At 42.3% G+C, this 27,862-nt stretch overlaps 1 protein-coding gene across 2 annotated transcripts; it reads right to left on the bottom strand.

Moving 5' to 3' along the window:
* Window positions 1-3,498: 3,498 nt before the first annotated feature.
* TMEM192 (transmembrane protein 192) lies at window positions 3,499-27,862 on the bottom strand. 2 transcript variants are annotated; one of them, XM_061191569.1, is made up of 6 exons: window positions 27,717-27,862; window positions 20,898-21,044; window positions 15,827-16,091; window positions 12,228-12,362; window positions 6,412-6,514; window positions 3,499-6,089 (listed from the first exon to the last, which is right to left on the bottom strand). In XM_061191569.1, the coding sequence occupies exons 1-6, from the start codon at window positions 27,723-27,725 to the stop codon at window positions 5,951-5,953; spliced, it is 798 nt and encodes a 265-aa protein (XP_061047552.1). In that variant the 5' UTR covers window positions 27,726-27,862; the 3' UTR covers window positions 3,499-5,950. The 2 variants fall into 2 exon arrangements, with proteins under 2 accessions (XP_061047552.1, XP_061047550.1); XM_061191567.1 differs by lacking the exon at window positions 27,717-27,862 and adding an exon at window positions 27,320-27,688.

Raw genomic sequence — 27,862 nt, forward strand, 5'->3', positions numbered from 1 at the left:
TGCCAAAAAAGAGGCAGATGACTCTACATCTTTATAAAGTCTTACCAATGCAGAAGGTAAAGACCTAAATCTGCATAACAACCACACTCTTGTCAACTGTGCTTTGCCTGTAGCCTCCCATAACCAGCTCTCCCACTCCTTAACATCTTCTTTTGTCCTTAGCTGGATGGTATTTAAGGTGGTGGCTTGGGCCACTTGGGGGAGTTACTCAGTATTCCTGGGTATCTCCCATGTATGCAGAAGGTATACATGTTATTAAACTTCTATTTGTCTCCTGTTTACTATCTTTTATTACAGATGGGTGTCAACCAAGAACATAAAAGGATAGAGGGATATTATTTTTCCTCCCCTACACAAGGTTTGTTTATACAGTCTTCTTGGCCCTAAATTCCCTGTCTGGTGATAAGGATGTCTTCTATCCTCCTGGTGTTACCAGACCAAACCTGGGTCCACTCACCCACCATGCTGCAAAGCCAATCTACTGACACCAGGTTGTGGTGAAGAAAGTACAGCATTTATTTCAGGGCCCAAGTAAGAGGAATGGCCAGCTTATGCTCAAAAGACCCAAAACTCCCAGATGGCTTTCAGGGAAAGGCTTTTAAAGGCAACAATTGGGGTGAGGGTTGCAGGGTACATGACTTTCTTCTGATTGTTTGGTGGTGAGGTAACCAGGTGGTGTTCCAGGAACCTTAATCATCAACCTTCTGGTTCCAACCAGTCTGCGGTCTACACGCTTGTGGTCAGCTTGTAGTCGCCATCCTCCACCTGAGTGGGGTCTTAGTTCCTGCAGAACAACTCAAAGATATGCATCAGATTGCTATGTATAGCACTTGAGGAGGAAGCAGGACTCTTTTTATCTCTGCAGTATTGTTTCTTGACTGCTTTTCCTTTGTGTCTGCATTCCCTCACTCCTCTAATTAGTAACTGCTTGTGCCTGCTCTTTGGAACTCAGAGAAGGCCTAGGAGATTAAAGCCCTTTTCTACAAACAAACAAGAAACGGAGACATAGAGGGGCTTTTGTACCCAGGAGAGCCCTGCCGGGTCCTGCTCAGTTTCACTGGGGAGGGTACCTTTCACATGGCAGATTTATCTCCTGCTTTCTCAGGGAAAAAGGAGGGTAAGAGTTTACTTCTGCTTTTTGTTTCTTAAGTGACTTTTATGAGTGGTAGCGTTTTGTTGTTGTTGTTGTTGTTTGGGATTTTTTGTTTTTGTTTTGTTTTGGCCATGCTGCAGGGCATGTGGGATCTTAGTTCCCCAACCAGGGTTCGAACCCATGCCCCCTGCAGTGGAAGCGCAGTCTTAACCACTGGACTGCCAGGGAAGTTCCAAGAGTTTACTTCTTGTAGTGGATGTTTCTCAAGTAACTTTAGTTCAAAATAACCAATATGCCAAAGTGACATATTTTGAGATGACATATTCTGAACCCCTAAGGTAAGGGAGATAGAAGGGGCTGAGTGGGGAGGAGGCCTCACTGAGAAAGAGACATGAAAAAAGACTTGAAGGAGGTAAAGTTACATAGGAATTGATCATTCCAGGCTGAGGGAACAGGGGTGCAAGGTCCTGAGGTGGGGGTGTCTCAGAGTCCAGAAACAACAATGTGACTGGAACAGAGAAAGTGAAGGAGCAGGAAGAGGTGAGGTGGATGGGAGCTGATTTTCTAGAGCCCTGGAAGTCACTGCCAGGGACTTGGGATTTTACTGATTAGGGAAACCTCAGAGTAACACGGTATGTCAAGTGTGTTTTAGAAAGATCTCTTTGGCAGCTACACTAAACACTGATGCTTGTGTGGGGGAGTAGGGGCGGGGGGAGGGTGGTGGTTAGAATCCGAAAGACCACTTAAGAGACTATTGCAACAATCCATGTGAAGGTGATGGAGTCTGACTCTATTTTAAAGGAAAAGCCAGCAACCCCCGTGGAGATAGAGAAGGCTCTGGAGGAGAGCTCGGCTTTGCAAAATGCCTTTCAGTCGTTGCAGTGGAGATCTAGAAGAGAAGCTGGGTATACACGTCTGGAGGTCAGGGAGGACACATCTGGAAGTGGCCAGCTTGTACACTGCGCTATAGCCATGAGGTCAGCAAGAGTGAGTGCCTATGGAGAGAGAAGAGGCCCAGGAGACACTAACACCAAGAAAAGGAGCCCGCAAAGGAGACAGGACAGGAGGCCAGTGTGGCTGGAAGAAAGACAGTAGGCTGCAGTGTCCTGGAAGCCAGAGTAAAGAAAATCAATCAAGGAGGGAGTGGGCAACTGAGAGGAAGGGTGCAGGCAGGCTGAGGAGGGCACTCAGCCCTGGTAAGAGGTATCCTACCCTTGGCCTTGAGAAGAAGTTCCAGTGGAACAGCAGGACGAAAAGCTGGGCCAGACTAGAGAGGCTGGGAGGGGAAGAATTAGAGACAGGCTTACGTGGTTTACAAATAAACAACCTTCCTTAGGAAACCTAGGAAATGTTTTGAAATTTTTGTGATTTGTGATTGGCATATATTCAAGGTTTGTTTCCTGAAGAATTCAAGAGGCTAACAGATGGGAGTTTTGTATTCAAGGCTCACAAGAGCATCTCTGATCAGTCTGTGAGATTACCAAATAACAGTGTCTTCTGTAAAAAGGATGGGGAGAGGATGTAAAGTTCATTTTGTTTGCCATTCAGTTTTCTGAACAGAAGCTAAATTCTTTCCATAAGTCATCTTAACATCAGAATCTCCATGAGGCCTAATTTACAGAAGGAGAACTGTATTCTTCAATCCCGATACTGGCTTGTCTGTCTGCTGTGTTCACTTCCTCCCCCGTCATGCCCCAACCCCGCCATGAGAATGTAGGTTCCACGAGAACAGAAACCACCTCTGTCTGACTGACCCCTGTTCTCTGGTGCACACCGGCTCTCAACTAAATGTTAAGTATTAAATGAAATGAAATGCCTGTGTATGGAGACATTTTTGGTTGTCACAACTGGAGGTTGCTACAGGCATCCTAGCAGTCAGAAATACTGCTAAATATCCTACAACACACAGGACAGTCACCATAACAAAGATTATACAACCCAACACGTCCATAGTGCCAAGGTTAGAGAACCCTGCCTTAGAGAAAAAAGGAAAAAGAATTAATTCATGTGAAGAAAAACGGCCTCCAGCAGAAGCCTAGGGGTGCGGGTGCGTGTGTGTGTGTGCATGTGTGTATTTTTGGCTGCACTGCGAAGCTTGTGGGATCTTAGTTCCCTGACCAGGAATTGAACCTGGGCCCTCAGCAGGGAAAGCACAGAGTCCTAACCACTGGACAGCCAGGGAATTCCCAAGCATGGGTATATTAAAATTCCCTCAAACACTGCTGGCTCTCACCCGATGTGGCTTTAGGAATTCATTTGTGTGAACTTTCCACCAGTGCTACGGGGACAGAATCCAGGCTGTAGTGTTTGAAGAGTACATGGCAAAAGAACCCAAAACAAACTAGAAAATATTTCCAACAAATATAAACTGAAGACTATCCTTATATATAAAGGAAGATGTTTGTTAGAAAAAGAATATCCCAGGAGAATAATAAGCAAAAGACTTACACATGTACATCACAAAAGATTTGTAAAAGGCCAAAGAATATGGGGAAAAAGCTCTAATTCATTAGTATTCAAAGAAATGCAGTAAGTCATGATGCTATTGTCATTTGAAATAAAATCCCCAAATTAACAATATAGAAATACAATACAGATGTATACATATATACCCATAATAAAATGTTACTTTACCTGCCCTAGTTCAGCGCCATATACTCTGCCACCCACTTTCCTACACCACATTGGCAGTCTGATCCTCCTGAAACTAAAACCGACTGCCACTTCCTTGCCTGGAACCCTTCAGTGGGCCCCATTCCGCTGCAGGCCCCTTGGCCTAGAGAGCGTTAGGGTCCCCAGAATCTGCCACTGGTCGTTCCTCCTCCCATGTCCAGCATCACTCTTTGGGCTCAAGCTATACACAGTGCAGATGATCATCTGTAGCTGTTCGACCTTCTTGTTTACTCATAAATTTCCCTGGAATACCTAAAGCCTTTCCCCCCAGGAAACTCTATGACCTGGAGCCCCTACGGCACTTTGGGCTTACTGTCATCATTTCACTTAGCACAGAGCCTGGAAATCCTAGTCCTCTCCTTAGAATGTAAGCTACAAGCTACGACTGTCTTATTAATTTTTGTATCCACGGTGCTAGCACAGTATCTACTTGGTGCGCAGAATGATTAACATTTAAATTGTTTTGTTCATTCCTTTCTTTCATTTTCTTTTATTGTTTGAAATGTTCAGTATTGAGTTTAGAAAAGAGTGTTGGTGATTATACAGACAGCCCATCAGAACTTGAGTATTATAACTTTTTAACTATACCTTTCTCTGTAAACCAATGTTCATCACATAAACCTTAGAAACTGACTGTAGATCCAAACTGAATTTAAAAGTAAATGAGAATTAATTATCTACCACATGTATTTTCCCTAAGGAAAACAGCTAAAGGCAAAAGCTCTTCCAGAACATAGAGACAGGTTTCCACAGAAGGCAATGGCTTTGAGACATATTAAAAAGAAAGGAAAAAAGAAAAAAAGAGAGGAAGGAAAAGTCAGGAAACTTGGATACAATCTTAACTTTAAAAATACAATTTTGGCTTTAGTTTGTGAATGTTGTCAATTTGGGGACTCAATGGTATTGACTACAGGTGACACACAATCACCTTGACCTCAGCAGAAAACCTTGAGAATGCTCCACAATGGCTGTATCTAAAGGAAACAGATGTTTGCCTTTCATATGTATGGTATGACCCAATGAACACATCCCTTGCCAAATAGTTATGTATAGCTCAAGGATTTTTAAATCAAATATTGATTATTCAGCTAAATAAAAAAAAAATTTAGCAGCAGACATAATCACACATATCCCCTTCCCTCATGTTAAGCTTTCACACAGAAGGCTTTCTGAGGCAGCATGTAAAGGTGCCAAAAGCAAACTGATACATGAAAAGGGCATGCCAGGAAAACTGGAGAAAAAATGCCATTTACTCATAAATATGCTTCATTTTATCTGGAGAATTAGATATGTTTAATATCTATATATAAGTTGATATGACATTTTTTTCATCATAATTTTTAAGTATAATCCAAGACTAAAAAACTTATTCTTCTTTCCTTTCAAACTTAAAGCTACAGAAGACCCCTTTCCTATCACTGAACTTATTGATCCAAAGACAGTCAATACTGAAATACATGGCTACCTCTCAAAGAAGGGCCAAAATAAAGAGAAAGCCCGAAGTCTTCTCTAACTATTTCAGCTGCTGCCAATGGCAGGCGCTCCTGCTTTCACAGGCAGCACTGGTCGGTCTAACGCTGGTCCAAGTAATCTTCAAATCTTATTTCTGGAGAATGGAAACCTGTAGGGGCTGCAAAGTAAATCATCCAGTGAGACCTTGGTCCTACAGTGACGAAATTCTTATAAAAGCTATAAGGGCCAAGGCCATCCAATACCACACAAGCATATAAAATACATAAGGCTCCATAGGATAAAACACTAACCATGAGAAATGATGACTTCTCTCACCAGTACAGAAGTGGGAAAAACTCAAGCCCAGTTTTAAATAGGTTGTCATTTCAGACTTCCTCTATAAAAAGCCAAATTATTACCAGGTCCCAGTGAGTATGGAAGAAGTGTTGGTCAAGGAGATGTTTAATCTATACCTTTGATCCTAGCATAAACCAGGCAGTTAAATAATTTCAAAATGTGCAAAACAGACATTCCCCTTGAGTTCGCAAGGCGCTACAAAGTGTCTTTCAAATGATCCACGAGTCCTACTTATTAAACAGCCACACAGGTGAGAACCAAATTCAGGTTTCCAACAGAAATTGTAGAATGTTACTTGGCAAAGCTGCATTTCCCTAAGACAGCTTGTCAGGTAGCCGGTCAGTCTAAATTACTCTGACTCCTCTGGAATTGCTGTCAAATCCCACTTGGCTGAGAGCTGAGGTCAGAAGACGTGAAGGTCAGCAGACGTTGGCTAAGCAGGGCATTGTGTCGCTTCAGGTACACTATGATGTCTCCCTGCTTCTCCACAATCTCTTCCAGGCTCGAGAGAGTCCTGCACAGAACCAAGGTATTCATGGGTTACACATGTTCACCAACAGTCTCTTTGCAAATGGATCTCTACTAGTTTTCAGTACAGCACGTTATATCCGTTTACTTTTTCTTAGATTTTATAAGCCAAGGCAATATCCCCAAACAAGATTCTTTCTTTAGACTTGGTTTCACCACAGCTGAGAGGAAGTAAACAAATCAAACATAGTTGTAGACATATTTTAACATATGCAGAGTCCTAAACTCCAAGCATCAGAATGGTCTCTAGATTTCCAGATGGAATAAACTTATAAATCTCTTTCGCTAATCTTTTACTCCATACTTACCTGAATCCAGTCTCCGATGTAATATTGCTGGGGTAAGCATAGATTTTTTCTTCTTCAAGTACATCAGGCTGTGGCTTGGCTTTATTAAATTTTCGAATTTTCACTAAAATAATAAAGTCATTATTGTCAGGTTATCCAATCACGAAAAATTTTCTAATTCCATTTATTCAAATTTCATTAGTAATTGGTTATTCTTTTCAAGTAATATGCAAAAAAAAAAAAAAAAAACGGTTCATAAAGTGAATAAACAAATAGGGAAAATGTGCTAAAAGGGAATGGAAATGCTGATGCAGAGGCAGGAGAAGAGTCAGGAAAGAGCCATCAGCGCTCATTGCCCGGAAGTGAAGACACGTGGAAGAGCCAGGGAATTCGGCGACCTGGAGGCCACTGACGAACCTGAAGCCCTAACCCCAACATGAGTGTCCTTGGAGATGTGACCTTTGGTGAGGTAATCAAAGTAAGAACAAAGTAATGGGGGCAGTGCTGATCTGAGAGATGAAGGGACACCAGGAATGCACCTGCACAGAGCAAAGGCCACGTGAGGCCACAGCGAGAGGCGGCCACCTACACACCAAGGGAGAAGCCTCTGGAGAAGCCAGGCCTGCAACACCCTGATCTCAGAGGTCCAGCCTCCACAACTGAGAGAAAATAAGTTTGTGTGTCTTAGTCACCCAGGCTGGGTATGTGCTCTGGCAGCCCCAGCAGCCTAATGCACGTGGGTAGAAGTCTGCTGCAGAGAGTTGAATAATCAGACACAACAAGGCTGTTGTTCCCAACCTCGCAGGTTTGGCTACAGACTGAGCCGAACAATTTGCATGTCTGAGTAAGAGCCACTGTCCGGGGGCCCTGCCCCACCTGCGTAATAACCCTGGGACACGGCTGGAATGAGCACTCCCACCACAGATGGTGACAAGGGGTCAAGAGAAAGGGCTGAGCCAGGCCTCAGTGATGGCAGTGACTGTCCAATGAGACTGGCCTTAAGAATTGTTCGTGCAGCTCCAAATGGGTCAAGTATTCAACATGTGGGAAGGGGGAGGGGAGGTGGGTTAGGCCCCAGCACAATTTTTTAAAACTCCACATATGATTCTTTCCTTTCTTGTAACAACCCTTGAGATATAATTCACATACAATGCAATTCCTTCAAAGTGTACAATTCAATGGTTCAGTACATTCAAAGAGTTGTGCAACCGTCTCCACAATCAATTTTAGAACATCTTGTCACCCCAAAAAGAAGCCTGGGATCCATGAGCAGTCACTCTCTAGGTACCCCCACCTCCAGGACTAGGCAACCACTAATGTGTTCTCCTTCTCTATAGATGTGCCTGCTCTGGGCATTCCAAGTACACAGAATCATACAATATTTATGACTGGCTTTTTTTTTCTCTCAGCATAATGCTTTCAAGGTTCATCCATACTGCAAGTGTCAGTGCTTCATTCCATTATTCCTTCCTTTTTGTGGCTGAATACTATCCTCTGTATGGATAGAACACCTTTTGTTGGTCTAGTCATCACTTTATCCTAACACCATTTAGGTTGTTTCCACTTCTGGCTGCTATAAATAATGCCATTTGGAACATCTGTGTAAAAGTACACATGGACCCAGAAGTGCATGTGCTGAGTCATATGTTCAACCTGTCAGGGAACTGCCAGGACCCACAGATGATTCTGATGTGACTCTCAGATGAGAATGAGGCTGAAGAAGATTAAACAAAGAAGTTAAAGAGAAATGTGAGAAGGTTAGGAGACATGCAGAGGGTTCATCAGAAAGGACCAGAAGGAAGTGGTCAGTGAGATGCCGAAAGAACCAAGTGAGGGAATGTAACAAGAAGCCCTTGACTTTTAGGTGGTGGCCAAGAGAGTTAGAAATGAGAAGCCCCTCACACAAAAACAGACACACACAGATCAATGAAACAGAACCGAGGACACAGAAATAAACCCACACGCTTATGGTCAATTAATCCATGACAAAGGAAGCAAAAATATACAATGGAGAAAAGAATCTCTTCAAAAAGCGTTGCTGGGAAAACTGGACAGCTACATGTAAAAAATGAAATTAGAACATTCTCCAACACTGTATACAAAAATAAACTCAAAATGGATTAAACACCTAAATGTAAGGCTGGAGACTATAAAACTCCTAGAGGAAAACATAGGCAGAACACTCTGACATAAATCACAACAATGTTCTTTTGGATCCATATCCTACAGTAATGTAAATAAAAGCAAAAATAAACAAATGCGACCTAATTAAACTTAAGAGCTTTTGCACAGCAAAGGAAACCATAAACAACACAAAAACAAAACCTACAGAATGGGAGAAAATATTTCCAAACCACGAGACCAACAAGGGATTAATTTCCAAAATATACAAACAGCTCATACAGCTCAGTATCAAAAACAAACAACCCAATAAAAAATTTGGCAAAACTCCTACACAGACATTTCTCCAAGAAGACATCAAGATGATCAACAGACAAATGAAAAGATGCTCAACATGGCTAATTAGAGAAATGCAAATCAAAACTACAATGAGGTATCACCTCACACCAGTCAGAATGGCCATCATCAAAAGTCTACAAAAAAAAAAAAGTCTACAAATACAAATACAAATAAAATAAAATAAAAAGTCTACAAATAATAAATGCTGGAGGGGTTGTGGAGGAAAGGGAACCCTCCTGCACTGTTGGTGGGAATGTAAATTGGTACAGCCATTATGGAGAACAGTATGGAGGTTTGTTAAAAAACTAGAAGCAGATTTACCATATGATCCAGCAATCCCACTCCTGGGCATACATCCAGAGGAAAAACATGGTTCAAAAGGATACATGCAGGGGACTTTCCTGGTGGCGCAGTGGTTAAGAATCTGCCTGCCAACGCAGGGGACACGGGTTCCAGCTCTGGTCTGGGAAGATCCCACATGCAGTGGAGCAACTAAGCCCATGTGTCATAACTACTGAGACTGCGCTCTAGAGCCCTCGAGCCATAACTACTGAAGCCTGTGCACCTAGAGCCTGTGCTCCGCAACAAGAGAAGTCACTGCAATAAGAAGCCCTCACAATGCAATGAAGAACAGCCCCCGCTCGCCACAACTAGAGAAAGCCCGCACGCAGCAACAGACCCAACGCAGCCAAAAATAAATAAATAAAAATAAATAAATCTGTTTTAAAAAAAAGGATACATGCACCTCAATGTTCATTGCAGCACTTTTTACAATAGCCAAGACATGGAAGCAACCTAAATGTCCACTGACAGATGAATGGATAAAGAAGACGTGACATATATATACAATGGAATATTACTCAGCCATGAAAGAGAATGAAATAATGCCATTTGCAGCAACATGGATGGACCTAGAGATTATCATACTATGTGAAATAAGTCAGACAGAGCAAGACAAATATCATATGATATCATTTATATGTGAAATCTAAAATATGATACAAATGAATTTATTTACAAAACAGAAATAAACTCACAGACACAGAAAACAAACTATGGTTTCCAAAGGGGAAATGGGGTGTGCAGGGAGGGATAAATTAGGAGTTTGGGATTAACAGATACACACTACCGTATGTAAAATAGATAAACAACAAGGACCTACTGTATAGCACAGGGAACTATACTCAATATCTTGTAATAACTTATAATGGACAAGAATCTGAAAAAGAATATATATATCTGAATCATTTTTCTGTACACCTGAAACTAGTACAACACTGTAAATCAACTATACTTCAAAAAAAAAAAAAAGATATGAATAGCCCCTCGGCTTCTGATGGCACGAGAACAGCGCGCCCACCCAAGGGCAGACGGGGACTGAGCGCTGGGCTCCACCACGCAGGCCGGGAGAGCTCAACAAAAGAGAAGATGGGGCCATTAGGGGGCCAGGCGGGATGCCAGGAAGCCAGCTTCCCAGGACAAGTAAAGAACGCATCTCAAGGAGGGAGCGAGCCACTGTGTCCAGTGCCATTCAGGAGATGAAGGCTGAGACTCGACTGTCCCATGAGGCTTGCCTCTAAATTGGAGTTACGTTCATATGGCATCTCCTTATAATGGTGTCTTCCACATAATAACTCCAAGATAAATGAAGAAACTTGGAACAAGTTTAAGTTTCTTGAATTGGGGAAAAGGAAATAACAGTTACAGAATATTAAAGTAAAAGTTAAGAGGCAGAAATAAAAGACAATAGCTCAACAATATAAAAATGTCCATCTTTCAGACTCATCTTTGTGGGTTTTTTTTTTTCCTGAAGGTGTTCCATTTTTTTTTTTTAATTGAAGTACAGTTGATTTACAATGTTGTGATAGTTTCTGGTGTTTGTGGTTTTTAAAATAAATTAAATTGCATGCAGTCAGCATATATCAGATCACAGGCCAGGCAATAACACCAGTGCAATCTACATGGAATGAGAATCTTCCACTCTTCCTTTCCACCACAATAAGCCAAGGAAAGCTCTCACTAAACCGCAGGACACTGGACATGGGCCTGCTGCCCCTTACAGTCCTTTCCTCCTGAGCTGAAGCCCGATCATCAGGGCTACTGGAAGGCTGGTAACTGAGTGGCATTTTTTTGAATCCTTGCTTATTTTTAAACAAATGGAAAGCTAATCAAATCACCACAAATCTTTTAAGTTTTATTTTCCTAGTTTTTTCCTACAGAGACAGTCAGGTGCCCAATGAGAAGAGTCCGTCTTGACTTCTAGAGATTAACCACTTTACTGCAGACAAATTAGTCAAATTTAGATTAGAATTATTATATCAAAGAATCATGTCATGAAGAGTTACTATCAGCATTACCAAAACTAGGTATCTTTTAAATCTTTTTAATATAGAGAAGCAAGAAAAATGCATGTATCAGGGAATCAACCTTAAATTTTTTGTGATACACTGAACAAAGTCAACATTTGTCCTAGAAGCCTTAAGAAGAGGCACAAAACAGTAAAATGAAACACAAGCTTTGGCCCATGTGACTTTTCCTTCATAACTGAAGAAATAATCTCTTTCAAAATGGACAGATAAGGTATTTTATTGTCACAAAACAACTGTTGCTCAATGCCACCAAATTAGCTGCTATTACAGATTTTAGTGCATGTCAGTACTGCAGCAGGAATGAATCTTGTTTCTTTCGGGCTTGGATTTTTTTCTCTTCAAGTATCCTTCCATCTATTTTTCATGTTAACATGTTTGAAGCTTATTTAATCTTACCACTGAGAGTTCTGAGAGACAGTCAGACGGAACAATCCTCAGACAGTTCTAAATTTAGAAAGAAGTGGGTTCTTAAATGGTTTATCAAAATCAAGTTTGGGCTAAATGCAGTTTTGCATGTATTAACTTATTTACTTATTTTATGTTACTTTTATTTTGCCGCACAGCCTGTGGGATCTTACCCCTACCAGGGACTGAACCCATGCCCCCTTCAGTGGATGCGCAGAGTCTTAACCACTGGACAGCCAGGGAAGTCCTATATTTAGCTATATTTTAATTTAAAGCCAGACTTACATCTCAGTTGCCTTTGAGGACGCAAAAGTTTGTAGATCTTTTTTTTCATTTTTTTTTTTTTTTAATGAAAAGCCTTCATTCTAGTTGATAAGAATTTGTTGATGACACAACTTTAGAAATGCGACTCACCGGTATGTTCCTGGTGGTTTTAAATTAGAGGAGTCTGGATGTGGCCAGCAATGAGCTATGGGTGCTCAATAGGGTCTCGGCCACGTAGAAAGGGTTTCCCGCCAGAAAGGTAATGGGCTGGGCTTCAGGTGGGGATGCGACCAGCAGTGAAAGGCCTTTCTATAAGAACAGGCTCCTTGTCATTCTCACCTGTGTACACGAGCAGGCACGTCAGGGAACAGACCAACTCCACAGCCAGGGTGGCCAGAATGAGGTCCAGGTACAGCGCGCTAGGCTCGGGGAAGGAGTGCTGCAGGCAGAGCAGGAGGAGGAGCGCCGTGCTGCCTGCGGGGAGGAGACGCAGCGTGGGTGCGTGAGCGGGGTGGGGCGGGGCGGAGTCCCCGATCACACGCCGCCGCCACTGCCGCAGCCCCCGCAGGGGTACCGCAAGGGCGCGGGCACCCACCCAGCTACGCGGCGACGAAGGAAGGTAGAGGATGGAAATCAAACACAACACGGCTAAGAGCAAATGATGCCCCATAACACAAATACGTAAGAATCTGGACTTTTTTAAAACTCAAGGAGTGAGTTTCTACGAGGACCCGGTAGCCCCTTCTGGTCGTGCAGCACAGTCAAGGACGAGGCGAGCATCCAGAAAAAAACCGGGGACACGCTGCTGACCTTGGACAGATGACCTAACACCTCCACTCCTCGTCTGAAAAATAGGGTGACAATAAATATGAGCTGTTTCCCCCCTGCTCAGCATATCCATTATTTATTTTTGAAGACCATTTTAACCTCATTCTGCACTTACAGTCTGAAGACTGTCAAAGAAAAGTTTAGGGGCAGAAGTCATTCCTGTAGTGTTTTATCTTAGAATTTCCTAAAACTAACATATCTATCCAAGTCTGATCAAGGCTGGGGAGATGCTAATTTGATTTACCTTCTGCTTCTTGGTACAAAGGGGTGACTGTGAGCCCAAGAACCCTGTTTAAATAACCTATCAGAAGTCCCTCTACACAAAGCAATGGTCCAGCACAAATCCCTAAGCCCTTCCCTTACACTCACAAATGTCACAGTGCCTTAGCATGTTGACCAATAGCTCAATTTATGAATTAGTTTTGTGTACAAGACATATACAACTTTACAGCTTTAGGGAGAGGAAAAAACTAGGGAAAAACCTCTGCAGGGAAAGTGAACACACAGTTTCCAGAGGATTTCTGATGCCCTGAGCAAGGCCTGTGTCAGCAGCGTGGCAGGTCACAGGGTGAACTTGCAGGCTGGCAGAAGAGACTGCAGAAGTAAGACATTCCCCTGAATGATAAGCACTGTGGACATCATGAGAGCACCTTGCCCAGCACCATGTCTCCAAGGGTCAAGTTTTCGCTTCAGTGAAAAGAACAACTAAATATGCAACTTGCTATGCAGCTAATAACATTTGATAGAGTTCAGGATGTATTTCGATCTAAGGAAGGAGAACAGATAAATCAGATAAACATTTTCAACTTATTTGGAAGGAAAGCAAAGCCCCTTCTCCCATCTCCACAAAATAAAGTAAAATCACTTTATTTTTCTCTCTGCAGAGAATAACAAGCATCAGGATGAAGCTAATGATACCCAGCAATACTATCACAGGCAAAAAAAAAAAAGAATGGTTACACTCTTCGGATTAGCTGGAAGTTCTATATCCTCATAGATTTACCTTCTTTTTCTTCAAATAAAATAAAAAAATATTTAAAGAAAATAGAAACAAAGTAAACACCTGCCCCAATTCTCCTGGATTTTCTGGGTCCTTATATGAGTAACTTAAAAGTGATGCCGTCTGTGATTAAACTGAGGGTCCAATTGTTTAGAAACAGATTGTGATTAAGGGTCACATGTGTAGCAATAATTTGAAAGTCAGAGGAAAGGCAAAGATTAGACAATCTCTTGGTGGGCCTCAAAAATACTATTTCCAGACCATCAGTGGAGAAACTGAACATTATTTTGGTCAGTATACAAATAGGTTTCTGCTTTTCTCTTTGTCAGAGGCACAAAGATTATAGGGACATCTTCTGGCCATAAACAAGTACTGCAATCAGCAGTAGAATGTAGAAACCGCACTCTTCCTCTGGGGGCAGTAAGGGCCGCCCCTTGGAGATGCTTCAAGACAAGCCATTCCAATACAACGCTTCTTTCACTGCAACCGCTGGGCCCTCCCGCTCCCATTGACAACCTCGCTGAGCAGATGAACTCACAGCCTGCCCTTTAAGAAAATGCACTACCAGAACACAGGAAAAACATTAAATTCTGTAGAGCTGTTTTTCTGGGGAAAAATTAATTTCTAATTTGGTTTCAAAATGTTCAAACATTTATTCTGGACTCAAATTGAAAAAGAGGGCTTTTTAGAAAAGGTAGAAACCTTGACAATTAGGCAAAAATACCTAAAGAAGTTCAGTTTAATTCCATTAAGCCTTTAAATTGTCTGCATCCTGGATGGACTTTCTGACCTTGCCTTCAAAATTGTTTTCCAGGTTTTCTGTTTTAGTAATACATCTTATTATACAACAGTCTTTCTCTTACTGCGAGAAAAGCACCGAGCTTCATTTAAAATAAAACAATTCCCTCTTATCCTACAAGTATCAACTAGCATCAGCTGTATATCTCCTTGAGATGAATAAGTCTGCTAGTATCAAAAGGGGGAAAAAGTCCACATTTCACACAGGGGTACCTTGCTCATAATGAAGGGGACAGAAAATGCTACCCCAAAATATGCCTCCTTTGTCTTAAGGATTATTTTAAGCTGATTATTTTTAAGAAACGGCAGACACAGATGAAGCTCTGAAAACCAAGTAGGAGTTACCTTTTATAAGAGACATTTACAATTATAAGGGAAATCTCCATTTGTAAGGTTATATCCCTCTCTGTACCAGGATGACTCTAAATCTCTAGAAACTCTAATCAATGCAGAAGGCAAGCATAACAAACTTACCCTTGTTTACTGTGCTTTTCCTGGTCACCTCCCAGAACTATCGCCCCTCCCCCAACCCTCCCCATCTTCTTTGGTCTTTAGCTGGAGATATTATTTAAGAGGGTGGCTTAGGCCACTGCGGAGTTACTCAGTTTTCCTGGGTCTCTCCCATGTATACAGGAGGTATAATGTTATTAAACTTCTATTCGTTTTTCTCCTGTTAATCTGTCTTTTATTGGTGGAATCTCAGCCAAGAACCTAGAAGGGTAGAGGGAATATTTTTCCTCCCCTACATAACAAATACAGATTTCAAAGGGAAATATAAGAAAAACTTCAAGACATTAAGGTGATCCTAATTTTAGTGGCCACATCACTCTCACAAAAATGAGAGCATGGGGCTTCCCTGGTGGCGCAGCGGTTAAGAATCCGCCTGCCAATGCAGGGGACACGGGTTCGAGCCCTGGTCCGGGAAGATCCCACATGCCGTGGAGCAACTACGCCCGTGTGCCACAACTACTGAGCCTGTGCTCTAGAGCCCGTGAGCCACAACTACTGAGCCCATGTGCCACAACTACTGAAGCCCGTGTGCCTAGAGCCCGTGCTCCGCAACAAGAGAAGCCACCGCAATGAGAAGCCCACGCACCGCAACGAAGAGTGGCTCCCGCTCGCCGCAACTAGAGAAAACCTGCGTGCAGCAATGAAGACCCAACACAGCCCAAAATAAATAAATAAATTAATTAATTAAAAAAAAATGAGAGCATGTATTTGATTATAAAATCAAACTTAACGTTTTCTTTCTGCTGTCACTTATTACACTCAAGCAAGCCGCCGAATAGCTGAGTGAGACAACTGGGCTTACCAGTGGAGTGTATCATCAGCGCAAGGCTTTTAAGATGCCTTGTTGACCGGTAGATCTTGTTATAGCCTCGGTTTCTTACTTTGCTGTGGTGATACTGGATGTATCGTTCAAGAAGGAAATGCAGAATCCACAAAATCACTTTTCCGAGGATTATGACTGTCTGAACTTTCAATGGGTTGGTATAGTTTCCTGGGCACTTGTCTTCAATTGGATTGGGGTAAGAACAAAGCACACCTGTTAAAAATGCTAAAATAACAAACACAATCTGGTGGAAAGGAAAACAGTAGAATTAATATTCAATATTTGGATTTAAGAAACAATAATGACCATCCCCAGCACATACTCTTATACCTATGACTTTCAGTATCCTACTTTTATGAGTTTAAAAATACTTTCTTTTTGCCATTTTTACAAACTTTTTAAACAGATAATCTGGAGAAAAATTTGCAGAAAATTTGGGAAACAGATAAAATCACAAATAAGAAAATAAAAATCACCCCAAATCCCATCTAACAAAGATGAGTACTTAATGTTAAATTCAATTTCCTGCCCACTTCTCTTTTATTAAAAAGAGTAGGGGCTTCCCTAGTGGCGCAATGGTTGAGAATCTGCCTGCCAATGCAGGGGACACGGGTTCGAGCCCTGGTCTGGGAATATCCCACATGCCACGGAGCAACTGGGCCCGTGAGCCACAACTACTGAGCCTGCGCGTCTGGAGCCTGTGCTCCGCAACAAGAGAGGCCGCGATAGTGAGAGGCCCGCGCAACGCGATGAAGAGTGGTCCCCGCTTGCCACAACTAGAGAAAGCCCTCGCACAGAAACGAAGACCCAACACAGCAATCAATCAATAAATAAATAAGAACGTGAAAAAAAAAAAAAGAGTAAAAAGTTAATTTAGCACCTCAAAACTAACTAATAAAAATCATGAATTAAAAAAGCTTATTTCTAGCTTCAGTTTTAAGAGAACAAGAATAACTATCCAATTAGACTGACAAAAATTTAAAAGATTGATGTCAACATATGGGCAAACAGACAGCCTCATAAAATGCTGACTGGTCTGGGAAGTGCTGCTGAAAAATAATTTGGAAATATCTTGACCCAGAAATCCTACCTTAGGACCCTATCACTCAGAAGTAAAAGCACAGTACCTAGGATATATGGACACATATATTTACTGCAGTGTTCTCTGTATTTGAAAAAAAAACTGTAAATTGCCCAAGTATATGTAGGCATCCATAGCAGAATATTTGAATAAATTAAGGTATACCCACTCACATAATAGAATGTTATTCAGCTATAAAAGAGTTAACTAGGCAACTTCCCTGGTGGCACAGTGGTTAAGAATCCTCCTGCCAATCCCTGGTCTGGGAAGATCCCACATGCTATGGAGCAACTAAGCCCGTGCGCCACAACTACTGAGCCTGTGCTCTACAGCCCACGAGCCACAACTACTGAGCCCTGGTGCCACAACTACTGAAGACTGCATGCCTAGAGCCCGTGCTCAACAACAAAAGAAGCCACCGCAATGAGAAGCCCATGCACCACAACGAAGAGTAGCCCCCGCTCTCGTCACAACTAGAGAAAGCCCAAGTGCAGCAACAAAGACCCAACACAGCCAAAAAAAAAAAAAAAGAATTAACTAAAGCTCTATGTATTAGTTTGGGTGGATATCTATGACATGTTAAGATTAAAGAAAGTAAGGTGTAAAGTAGTAGTTCAAAGTGTGGTCTCCAGACCAGTTAGAAATGTAAATTCTCAGGCCCCAAATCAAAATCTCTGGGGGTGTGGCCAGCAGCCTGTAGTGTAATAAGCCTGCCAGGGTGTCTGGTGCATGCTCAAGTTTGAAGAACACTGCTGTTGAGTAATAAATACCGTATTATCCAATCTTTTCTTTTTTGGAAATGGGGGACATCCTTTTATAACTTGGTAATCTTTTTGTATACATTTGTATGAACTTAACAAAAGACACTGAAAGAGATACAGTGAACTGACCCCATTTATTAACTCAGGGAGAAGGGGTGAAGCAGAGAAAAGGGAAGATTATATCTTTGTATACTTTGGTAATGTTTTACTTGTTAACCGTAAGGCAGTATTATTCTGTAATTTTTAAAAAATCAAAGGAAATTTTAAATGCTGTCATTAGCTTCCATCACCAAGCATCCAATAGCAGCCAATCTTAGCATGTAATAAATCTATTTAAAATTTATGTGGTTTGTCAAGAGCAGTAATATTTGCTATAGCAGCTCAAGATGCACATCCTCATAAAGCAAAAAGTGGAAAAGTCAACATATTCCCTCTACTGTAATATACTGTACATTGAACCCAACTGATCCATTTTATACAAAGTAGCATATAAAGACATTAGTTTTTCTTGTTCTTTAACGTAAGATTTTCTTAGTCCTAAAATTAGGGCAATCAATCCCGTAGTATCGAAGGCAGGCAATTTAACGTAAAAAGTTTTTTTTAAGTGGTGTGTGTGTGTACTGTACATACATAAAGAGTATGTTATACTCTTTATATAATTTATAATTATATAATTTATAAATTATATTAATACAAAGAGGCACAAGGAAAGAAGCGCTTCAGCTGCTATCTGGGGATCAGGAAGCCATGGCAGAATCAGGCCACTTATTAGATCTACATGAGGAAAACGGGTGCACCTCTGTCCTCAATGCACTCAGTCCTGAGTGCAAGTCTTCCACAGTGCACCTCACTGGAGCAGCAGCTGGGCCAGTCCTCAACCACATCCCCCCTCCTCATGAACACCCAAGGAGTGGCGAGAATCTGCCTTCTTTTGATCTTTCACATTGCAGCAAAGAACAACTACAGCCCCTAGTGTTTGAGACTGTAGTAACCAAAATGAGGAAATAATTAACAGACTTAGAGCAGAGCCCCCAGTAAGCCTACAAGACCATTCATACATGTGTCTTGTTTTGTTTTTATGACGTTGAACTTTATTTATTTTTATTGAGGGATATAATTGACATAACACTGTATAAGTTTAAGGTGTGCAATGTGTTGATTTGAAACATTCGTATATTGCAAAATGATGGCCACCGTAGCTTTAGCCGACACCTGTATCATGTCACATAATTACCATTTCTTTTTCTGTGGTGAGAGCAATTAAGATATCTAGTCTCCTAGCAACTTTGAAATTTATATTAGTGTTGACTATAATCACTATGCTATGCATTAGATCTCCAGGATTTATTTATCTAGTGGTTGCAACACACATTTTTAAAAATCCCCAGACATTTGTAATTTTATCATATAAAACATGGGGCAACAGTACACTGATTTCTCTGCTTAACACTATTTCCTAGGTGTAAATAAATAGATAAATTTCCATGTCAACATATATAGATTTATCTGTATCTTTTTTTGTTTTTATAACTGAAAAAGTAATACATGCATATGGTAAAAAAAAATTCAAATAGTACAAAAAGTAAACATTAAAATATATTAGGTGTCCCTTCCACTGAGGCGCTCAGTGCAACTAGCATTAAAAGGGTCTTGTGAATGCTTCTGGAAATATTCTATCACAGAATACAGGAATAAACGTTAAAAGTTTCCAGTACCAATTCCAATGTGTGGGCGGGGGGAGGGGATGGCGGAGTGGGGCGGCAAATCTCTGACACCAACTGGGAGCTCAACTGGTGAAATGGGTGTCTTGATGAAGACAGCTCAACTCAATTCTGACACTACCTGGAGAGAGCATCAGATCCCATGGGTTAAAGGCTCAGTCCCACAAGACTGCCCTCACTTCAGATGCTAACTGCAAGTCCAGGTTGTTATCAGTGCTTCTTACCCACTGGCTACAAATCAGAGGTTCCCACAACCCCCTCCTTGGAGTTTAGACACCACTTGCAAATCCAGGCTGTTACCTGCACTTCTGACTGACAGGCTATAAATCAGAGGTTCCCATCAACTCCTTCTTGGGTTCAATTAGTTTGCCACACTGGCTCACAGAACTCAGGAAACCTGTTTACTCACCACATTACCAATTTATTACAAAGGATATTAAAAGATACAAATCAATAGCCCGATGAAGACATACTTCCTGCCAGTTCCCAAGCAAAGGAGCTTCTGTCCTGGTGGAGTTAGGGGGCCTGGCAGGTGGTTCATAACAAGTGTTCTAGCTCACCAACCTGGAAGCTCTCTGAACCCCCTCCTTTTGGGTCTTTACGGAGGCTTCATTACATAGGCCTGGTTGATTAAATCATTGGCCATCGGTGGATGATTTAACCTCTAGCCCCTTTCGCATCCCCAGAGGCCAGGGTGTGGGACTGAAAGTTCCAACCCTTTGTTCCTGCTTGGTTCCCCTGGCAACAGCCCCCATCCTTAGGTGCTTTCCAAAGTCATCTCACCAACATAAATCCAGCAGTGGTGGAAAGGGGTTGTTATGAATATCAAGACACCCATTTCACCTTTATGACTTTGAAGCGATTTTAGGGACTGAGGACAAAAGACCAAAAATTATAACAAAAGATGCTCCCATTGCTCTTATCACTCAGAAAATTCCAAGGGTTTTGGGAGCTGTGAGCCAGAAACCATGGATGAAGACCAAAGACATATGAGAACTATATTTTGATCATCTGAATGACCAAATATATTTCTTATAAGTCACAATATCACCCATATACACATTTCTCTCAACACCCTTTTAAAATGTACAAATAGGAACATTCTATACACACCATTGTAAACCTCATTTTTTTCCATTCAACAATGAAGGGTAATCTAAATATATACACATCCACCCCAAGTTTCTCTTCTAAGTTTCTCTTTTAATATTGTATAAGTATTCCTTCATATGGACAGGACATACAAAGCATCTTCTGGATGGTGGCAGTTTGTAGTTTCTTCATATTACAGACAACATTGCTATCATAAAAGATATCCTTACATGTGTGCAAATATGTCTACAATAAATTATTTGAAGTAGAGATATGAGTAAAAAAGTATGCACACTTTAAATGTTAATAGATACAGCCAAACTGCCCTCTGAAGAGGTTATAAATTTTTGAAAAACATCGCCTTTGGATGGATCACTTTCTCCCAGTTAACTTACATGTATCAACAAGAGAAGATTTGCAATGATGACTGTAGGAAGAGGGTGGAATCTGGGCCTAAAATGAGCGTGTAATGAGTGATGTGGGAGATGCTGGGTATCCAGAAGGGGGTCATCTTCAATACTTTGGATGAGATCCAAGGAACCCTGAGGTGCAGAAAAAAGGAAGCAAGCTATAATCACCACTCTCTGGATTATGTTTCCAAGACAAATCTACTGAACTATAAAGATTTAAAATTCATTACACAAATTATAGACAAGAAAACACACTCCCTACCTAAAGCCAATTTTGAAAAAATACCATAAACTTCTTGATGACTACTGTAAACAAACTGGTAAAAACAATTATTAAAACAAGTAGAAGAAATCTTAATTCTTTATCTCCAAATGAGGTAAGACATGAGATTATGTATAAATAATCTCATTAACTATCAATTATTAATCTCATTAATCTCAAATAATTTTCTTCAAGCCCTCAAAATTTAGATATTGATTTATTTAACATTATATATACACACACACACACACACACATATATATATATTTACATTTTTGGCTGTGCCGTGCAGCATGTGGGATCTTAGTTCCCTTACCAGGGATCAAACCCGTGACCTCTGCAGTGGGAAGCGCAGTTTCAACCACTGGACCACCAGGGTAGTCCCCAACATTATTTATATTATTGATAAAAATAATTACATATGGTTGCAATTCTTAAGCTATATCTCGATGTTCCACAAAATTTTGGAAAGCTGGTTGAGGCTTTACTAAGAGGTCTTAAACTTTCAATCATGAGAGAAATATGTTAGAGTGTTAATAGAAACAGATCACCCTGATAGACCCTCCAGGAGATTTCAGTTTGTAGATACCAGATTCTCAATGAAAACAACTAGCTGCAATGTCACTGAAGTAGCCAGCAAAGGCTGAGCTGCAACCTCAAAATCTTGTTAGTCATGTTTAAAGTTAGGGTCTTGACAGGAACAGCATCTTAGGTATCTGGTGCATAAAACAATCTCTCAGTCTCAGAGCCTTACTGAAAACTGTTACATATAAGGCACTGTTCCTGAGATAAAAGAATATAAGACACAGTCCCTATTCAAAAGGAGATTATATTTTCATCAGGGAGGTTAGGATAAAGGCATGCAGGACTGAACAATATAAGAATGCACAATAGAATATAGTGTGTGGCATATTATGGGGCAGTACATAATAAATTAGCAAATGAATAGCACAAATGATGCAAAAAATTTAGGTTAGATAATTGCACTAGAACAAGAGGGAAATGAAAATTTAGTGGGAAAAGGCGAAGCCTGAGAATTGGATTTGGAGATAGAGGATATGGGCTCTTCACTTTGGAAGGGGTAGAGAGGGGGACCAATGGTGTAAGGGCAGGCTGCTGTGCACCAGGATTATAAAGATAACACAGCCATCTGGGAAATGACCAGATCTGGAATGGGCTTCTCAATTTCCACTCCCAGGCATTCAATGTTGCTGCAATTTTTTTTATTCAATGCTTAGATAGCTTCCTGTTTAGTTTGCCATAACTCATGGAGCAATTCTGATGATTTCTATTCTCTTCCAGACTCCTCTGCTTCTAGCTTTCTCAGTTAGCAGCTGTCCCACCTTTATGGCTCTTCCCTTAACTAATGTCCATGAACCTCTCCAGGCCATCCTTCCAGCCTCTGTGCCCATGCATCCCTCCCCACCTGTCAAGTGTCTGTCTTAGCAAAAATGCTGCCTTCTCTGATGCCTCAATGCTGTTCCTACTGCCTTTTTCATCTGACATTGTAGTTTTTATTTCTGCAAGTTTGAGTGGGTTTATTTTATATCTCCCATGTGTCTTTTTAACCTTTGGAACATACAGAAAACAGTTATAATAATTTTTTTAAATGTCCTTGTTTGCTATTTCTAGCATGTCATTTTTGAATCAGTTTTAATTGACTCATTATATCATATTTCCCTGCCTCTTTGCATGCTTGATCATTTTTTCCACTTTATTGAGATATAATTAACATGTCACACTGTGTAAGTTTGCATACCATGAGTTGATTTGATACACTTACATATTGCAAAATGATTACCACCATAGCATTACCTAACACCTCCACTAAATCACATAATTAGCAATGCCTGGTAATTCTGGTCTGGATGCCAGACATTGCAAAATTTACCTCTTTGGGTGCTGGACATTTTTGTATTCCTATATTATTGAGCTTTGTTCTGGGATTCAGTTAAGTCAGTTGAAACAGTTTGATCTTTTTGGTCTTTCTTTTAAGGTGCTTTCTTAGGTGGGATCATACCATGTTTGGTCTAGTGCTAGTTATTCCCCACAAGTGAGGCAAGACCTTTCTGAAAACCTAATACCCTGTGATTATGAGGTTTCCAGTCTGGCTGGAAGAACAGGCACTATTCCCGGCCCTGCATGACAGCACTGCTCCCTCTAGTCTTTCTGAGTGGTTTTCCCCCCAGTCCTCAGGGAGTTTCCTCAGAGGCACGAAGAACAGGACTCAGCTGAATACCTGAGGGGACTCTGCACCTCTTCCAAGCTCTCCCTCTGCGCAGCGCTCTCCTTTCTGGGTTCTCTGTCTTGTGAACTCCAGCTGCTTCGGTATCCCCAGATTCAGCTCCATCTCCTCAACTCGGGGTCTACTGAAGCCCCACTTGGTCCCCCTTCCTCTGCCCACCCCGAAAACTCTCTCAAGGCAGTGAGCTGGGGCAATCACATGGCTCACGTCATTTGCTTCCCATCTCTCCAAGTTCACTGTCCTTCATCGCCTGATGTCTATGATCTCAACAAGTATTTTTTCATATATTTTTTGTTTTGTTTTGTTTTGTTTTTTTGGGTTTTTTTTTGCTTTAAAATATACTCTTTATTTTTTTCTCCAATTATAAAAATAATACATTATCCAAACAGACAGCATAGGAAGCACAAAAATCCACCCAGGAAAACGACAACAAAAGCCCCTCCATCCCACCAGCCAGAGATAAGCGCTGCTGGTGTCTGTGACAAAGGCGCACCTGAGGCCGTGCACCGCATACAGATGATGCCTTTTAAGTCCGGGCAGAAGACAGAAGAACTCACACTAGAAGGAAGGCTGCAGTAAGGCTCCAAAGTTTCTGCACATAGAACGGTGGCCTTAAAGTCTCCTCCCCTTGACCATTTTTGATGCTGCAGAGCCCTACCCACCCGGGGACACAGGAAGAGCACGTCCCGGCTCCCTGGGGACAGGGCTGGCCTCTCCTCCTCTCAGCCAGACGCCCACGTCCATGGCCACATGAGATGCCCCAGGGCTCCACGGGGCATAGCGGGGACATGCAGGCAGGGACCCCGAGACTGTGGGTGCGACCATGCATTCCAGAGCGGGCACCAGGAGACAGGGCTGGAGTCCCAGCTCTGCCGCCCACTGCCCTTGGACCAGGCAGTCTCTTGGGCCTCAGTTTCCTCGTCTATAAAATGGGAATAACGCCTACCTCATGGGCTCTTGAAGGGACTAAATAAAACATGAGAAGCAGGTCACAGCACTGGCACATCTCAAGGGTCAATAAATGTCACAGTACCCATCACTCCTTCCCATTAACCTGCTTCGTGTCAACCCTGTGGCTCTCATTTAAAAAAAAACTGTCCCTCTGAGCGCTGACCAAAGCCCGGGGGGTAAAGGGGAGGTTTATCCTATCCAGAGCCAACCCAAGTCTAGATCCAGCCAGGCCTGCCAGGTGACGAGAACCCGTGAGCCAGGAGCCTGGACCCTGGACCAGAGAAGAGCAGACTGGTGAGGGCTCTGCCAGGGCCGCGTTCACGCTGCAGAGCAGACAGGGCCCAACAAAGGACGGGCCTGTGTGGAGGGGCCCCGTGGGGGGCGGCACTGAGGCTACCCGGCAGACCTCGGGGGAAGGCAGCCCTTTCACCGGCCAAGCTGGAACCCTCCCTGCAAAACAATGAATCCCCCATCATTGTTTTGCCTTTAATCACATTTTTAAACACTTGACACACGAACATCTGTTCCCTGATGTTTTGTCTTTGTGCGTCTGTCATCCTCAAAATGAAAGTCGGGAATCTTCTGCACTAATTTTAAAGTTGGGCTGGACGTTTAGTAATGAACAAAGCTGCTTAAATTTCCCTCTAATTCTCTCTAAGTCTTCATGAAGCTTATCATAAGTAGGGTCATCATAAGAGAATTTCTGAATCATTCCAATCAACGATTCTAAGACCTTCATCTTTTTGCTGTCTTTCTCAGTGGCGTAGCGGTGCAGGAGACATCTCCAAGCAAAAGCAAAACCCTGGTAGCACCCGATCTCAGATCCAATTCTAGCTCCATGTAACGTGCCATACTGTCTTCCTTCAATCATACCCAAACTACTTCCTTCTTCATAGCCTTCCTGATAACCTTCCCCGTGAAACCGCTTCTGGGGAGGTGAAGTCCACTTCCGGGGGCGGCCGCGCCTGTTTTTTCATATATTATATACAGGTTTTTGGTTCTTTCAGGCAGAAGGAAGGACAAGGTATCAAAGTGGTTCGAATAAGGTGTGCTTCACAAGGGCAGGACTCTACATTATACTATGTTCTTTGTACCTTTAGTACCTGATACACAGCAGGTACTCAATATGTGTGCTGAGTGAATGAAAGACGGCCCAACTTCTTGAACAGTTGGGATCTGGGAACTTTTTAAAAGGTAGCATTGAAACCCTGACTGTAAGACAATAGTCTACTTTATCTCCCACTCGTTCCCTTTCATGCACCTTCTCCTCTAGCCTGCATGAGCTTTCTGGAATGCCCCACAAATATCCTCTCTTATCTTTTTCAGAATCCAACTCATCCTTCAAGGCCCAACCAAAACTTATATTCTCTATAAAACTTGTCCTGCCAAGTGTTTTCTTTCTACCTTAAAACTCCTAAAAAAGTACTGCCCATAATATTAATTTGGAATATTTCTTATGCTGCCTTGTATTGTTTCCTTTATGTGTATGCCTTTTGTTTTCCCTGACTACACTGAAGGGGCTGGGGACAATATGGTTTCTATGTCACTTATTCAATGTTCATGAAATACAGAGTATTTGGTGACTACATCAAATACACTGCCCTTTGGAGCCTATAGGAAATGTGGGAAAACCATACAAACAGCACCCGCCATCTGCAAGTGAAGATAGCTGTTGTTTTTTCCACACCATCTCCTCCCTCTTCTTTTGTGACAACAGCTACTTCCTTTGGGGACCCAATGTCTACCTCTGCTTTAAGTCTCAAGGGGAACATCTTTTGATGCTCTTCACCCTCCTCTGGCCTGGGGTGGTCATGGAACCAAAAAGGGCTGGGCCAATCCAACTCTCTCTCAGAGCAGCGAAGCAAACAGAGTCCATGGTTGAGGCGATCCATCCCAGGACAGATTCTGAAAGGACTCCTGTGTCTCTGGATCCCTTGAGCTGCCCTTGTTTGGATCCTTTCAGAGGCCTAGGTGTTCATCTACCCTATATCCTTTCACATAAATCCCTTTCTTCCTTAAAGTAGCCACAATTGGTTCACCCACTTGCAAACAAAGAACCGTTAACTAAAAAGCCTTTGCCTCTTTTAACTCATTGAGGTGTCTGGGCCTAAGACATGGCACACAGTTTTTAGCTTTCTACTGAGTGGTAGAGACCATATCCACAAAATACCAAAAGCAGGCAACTTGCTCAGATCTAAAGCTATGTAGCTATTGGTAAAACATTACTCTCCAACTGTTTGGTGAAACAAATTTCTAGGGTTGTACTAATCCTAACGCTAAAAGCTACAGACCCAAGAACCCTGGGGCAGCTTAGCACCAACCAAGAAGCATTTACTGCACACATTTTGATGAGTCTCTAATTTTCCTTACTCATTTTCTCCATACATTGTCAGTTCATGAATCTCACCCTTAAAAAATTTAGAAACAATAAGTTTTTCTTTAAATATATATGTCTCAAATCTACTTCCAGGTGTTACAGCTAGCTTTTCATGTTCTCAACTGAAAAAAAAAATAGAATTTTTTAGTCTTATCATTAGAAATTGTTCGGTCTTTATTTAGTCAAGATAACTGAACTATAGTCACTATTTGCACAAGAATCTAAGGTGTTGTGTAGGGCTGGAACTGTTTCATGTGTCTTGCCTGATGCACCTCATTCAGTGGTAGGATCACAGTAATATTCCTATTAATCTATTAACTCAAATCAGTGCTTTAATATAACTATCAACTTTGCATTTTTCAAGAGCAAGAATTTTGTGCCAATGCGCAACCCAGTTAATTTTGGGTACAAATACATGCTTTTCCTAAAAATGTTTTAATACATTTAAGCAAAGATTTTTGCAATTACTCTTCACTCTGTACACTATATACACTGTAACTAATGCACTGTTTTTTAGTAATCTGGTTTGGATCCATCTAAGTAAAGAGATTTAAAAATCCCTTCACTCCTACCATGCCCCGATTCAAAACATCACGACATTTTCTCCAATGTGGGTTTTCGGGTGATGATAACGACAGGTCTGCCCGCGGGACGCCGCAGCCGCTCCAAGTCACAGCCCTCAGGGCCAAGGCCGGGACCCAAGAGGAGGGGGACTCGCCCCTGCGCCCGGGCGTCCGAGCGGCCCCGCTCCCGGGGCCACGCGCCCACCTAGGGCCGCCCCAGTTCCGGGACCCGACACGCGTCCGCATGGGGCTGGCGCCCGCCCGGCCTTCCGCCGGGAAAATAAGCCCGGGGCCGGCGTGGACCCCGACACCGCCCCGGTGCCTCCTCCCACAACCCCGCGCCCGGGCAGCCCCGCGCAGGAGGCGCCCCTCCGGCCAAGGCTGCCAGCAGCATCCGCGCACTCACGTCCTCCATACTGCCCGCCGGCGGAGGCCGCAGCGCTACCGCCCAGCCTTCGCACCTGCGCCTGGCACCGCCTTCCGGGACCCGCCCCGGGACCCTCCCCTCGCTTTCAATTAGCCGAAGCGCAGAGGGCGGACCCCTCTTCCTCG

Source organism: Eubalaena glacialis, chromosome 5 (genome assembly GCF_028564815.1).
Source record: "Eubalaena glacialis isolate mEubGla1 chromosome 5, mEubGla1.1.hap2.+ XY, whole genome shotgun sequence".
NCBI classification, from domain to species: domain Eukaryota; kingdom Metazoa; phylum Chordata; class Mammalia; order Artiodactyla; family Balaenidae; genus Eubalaena; species Eubalaena glacialis.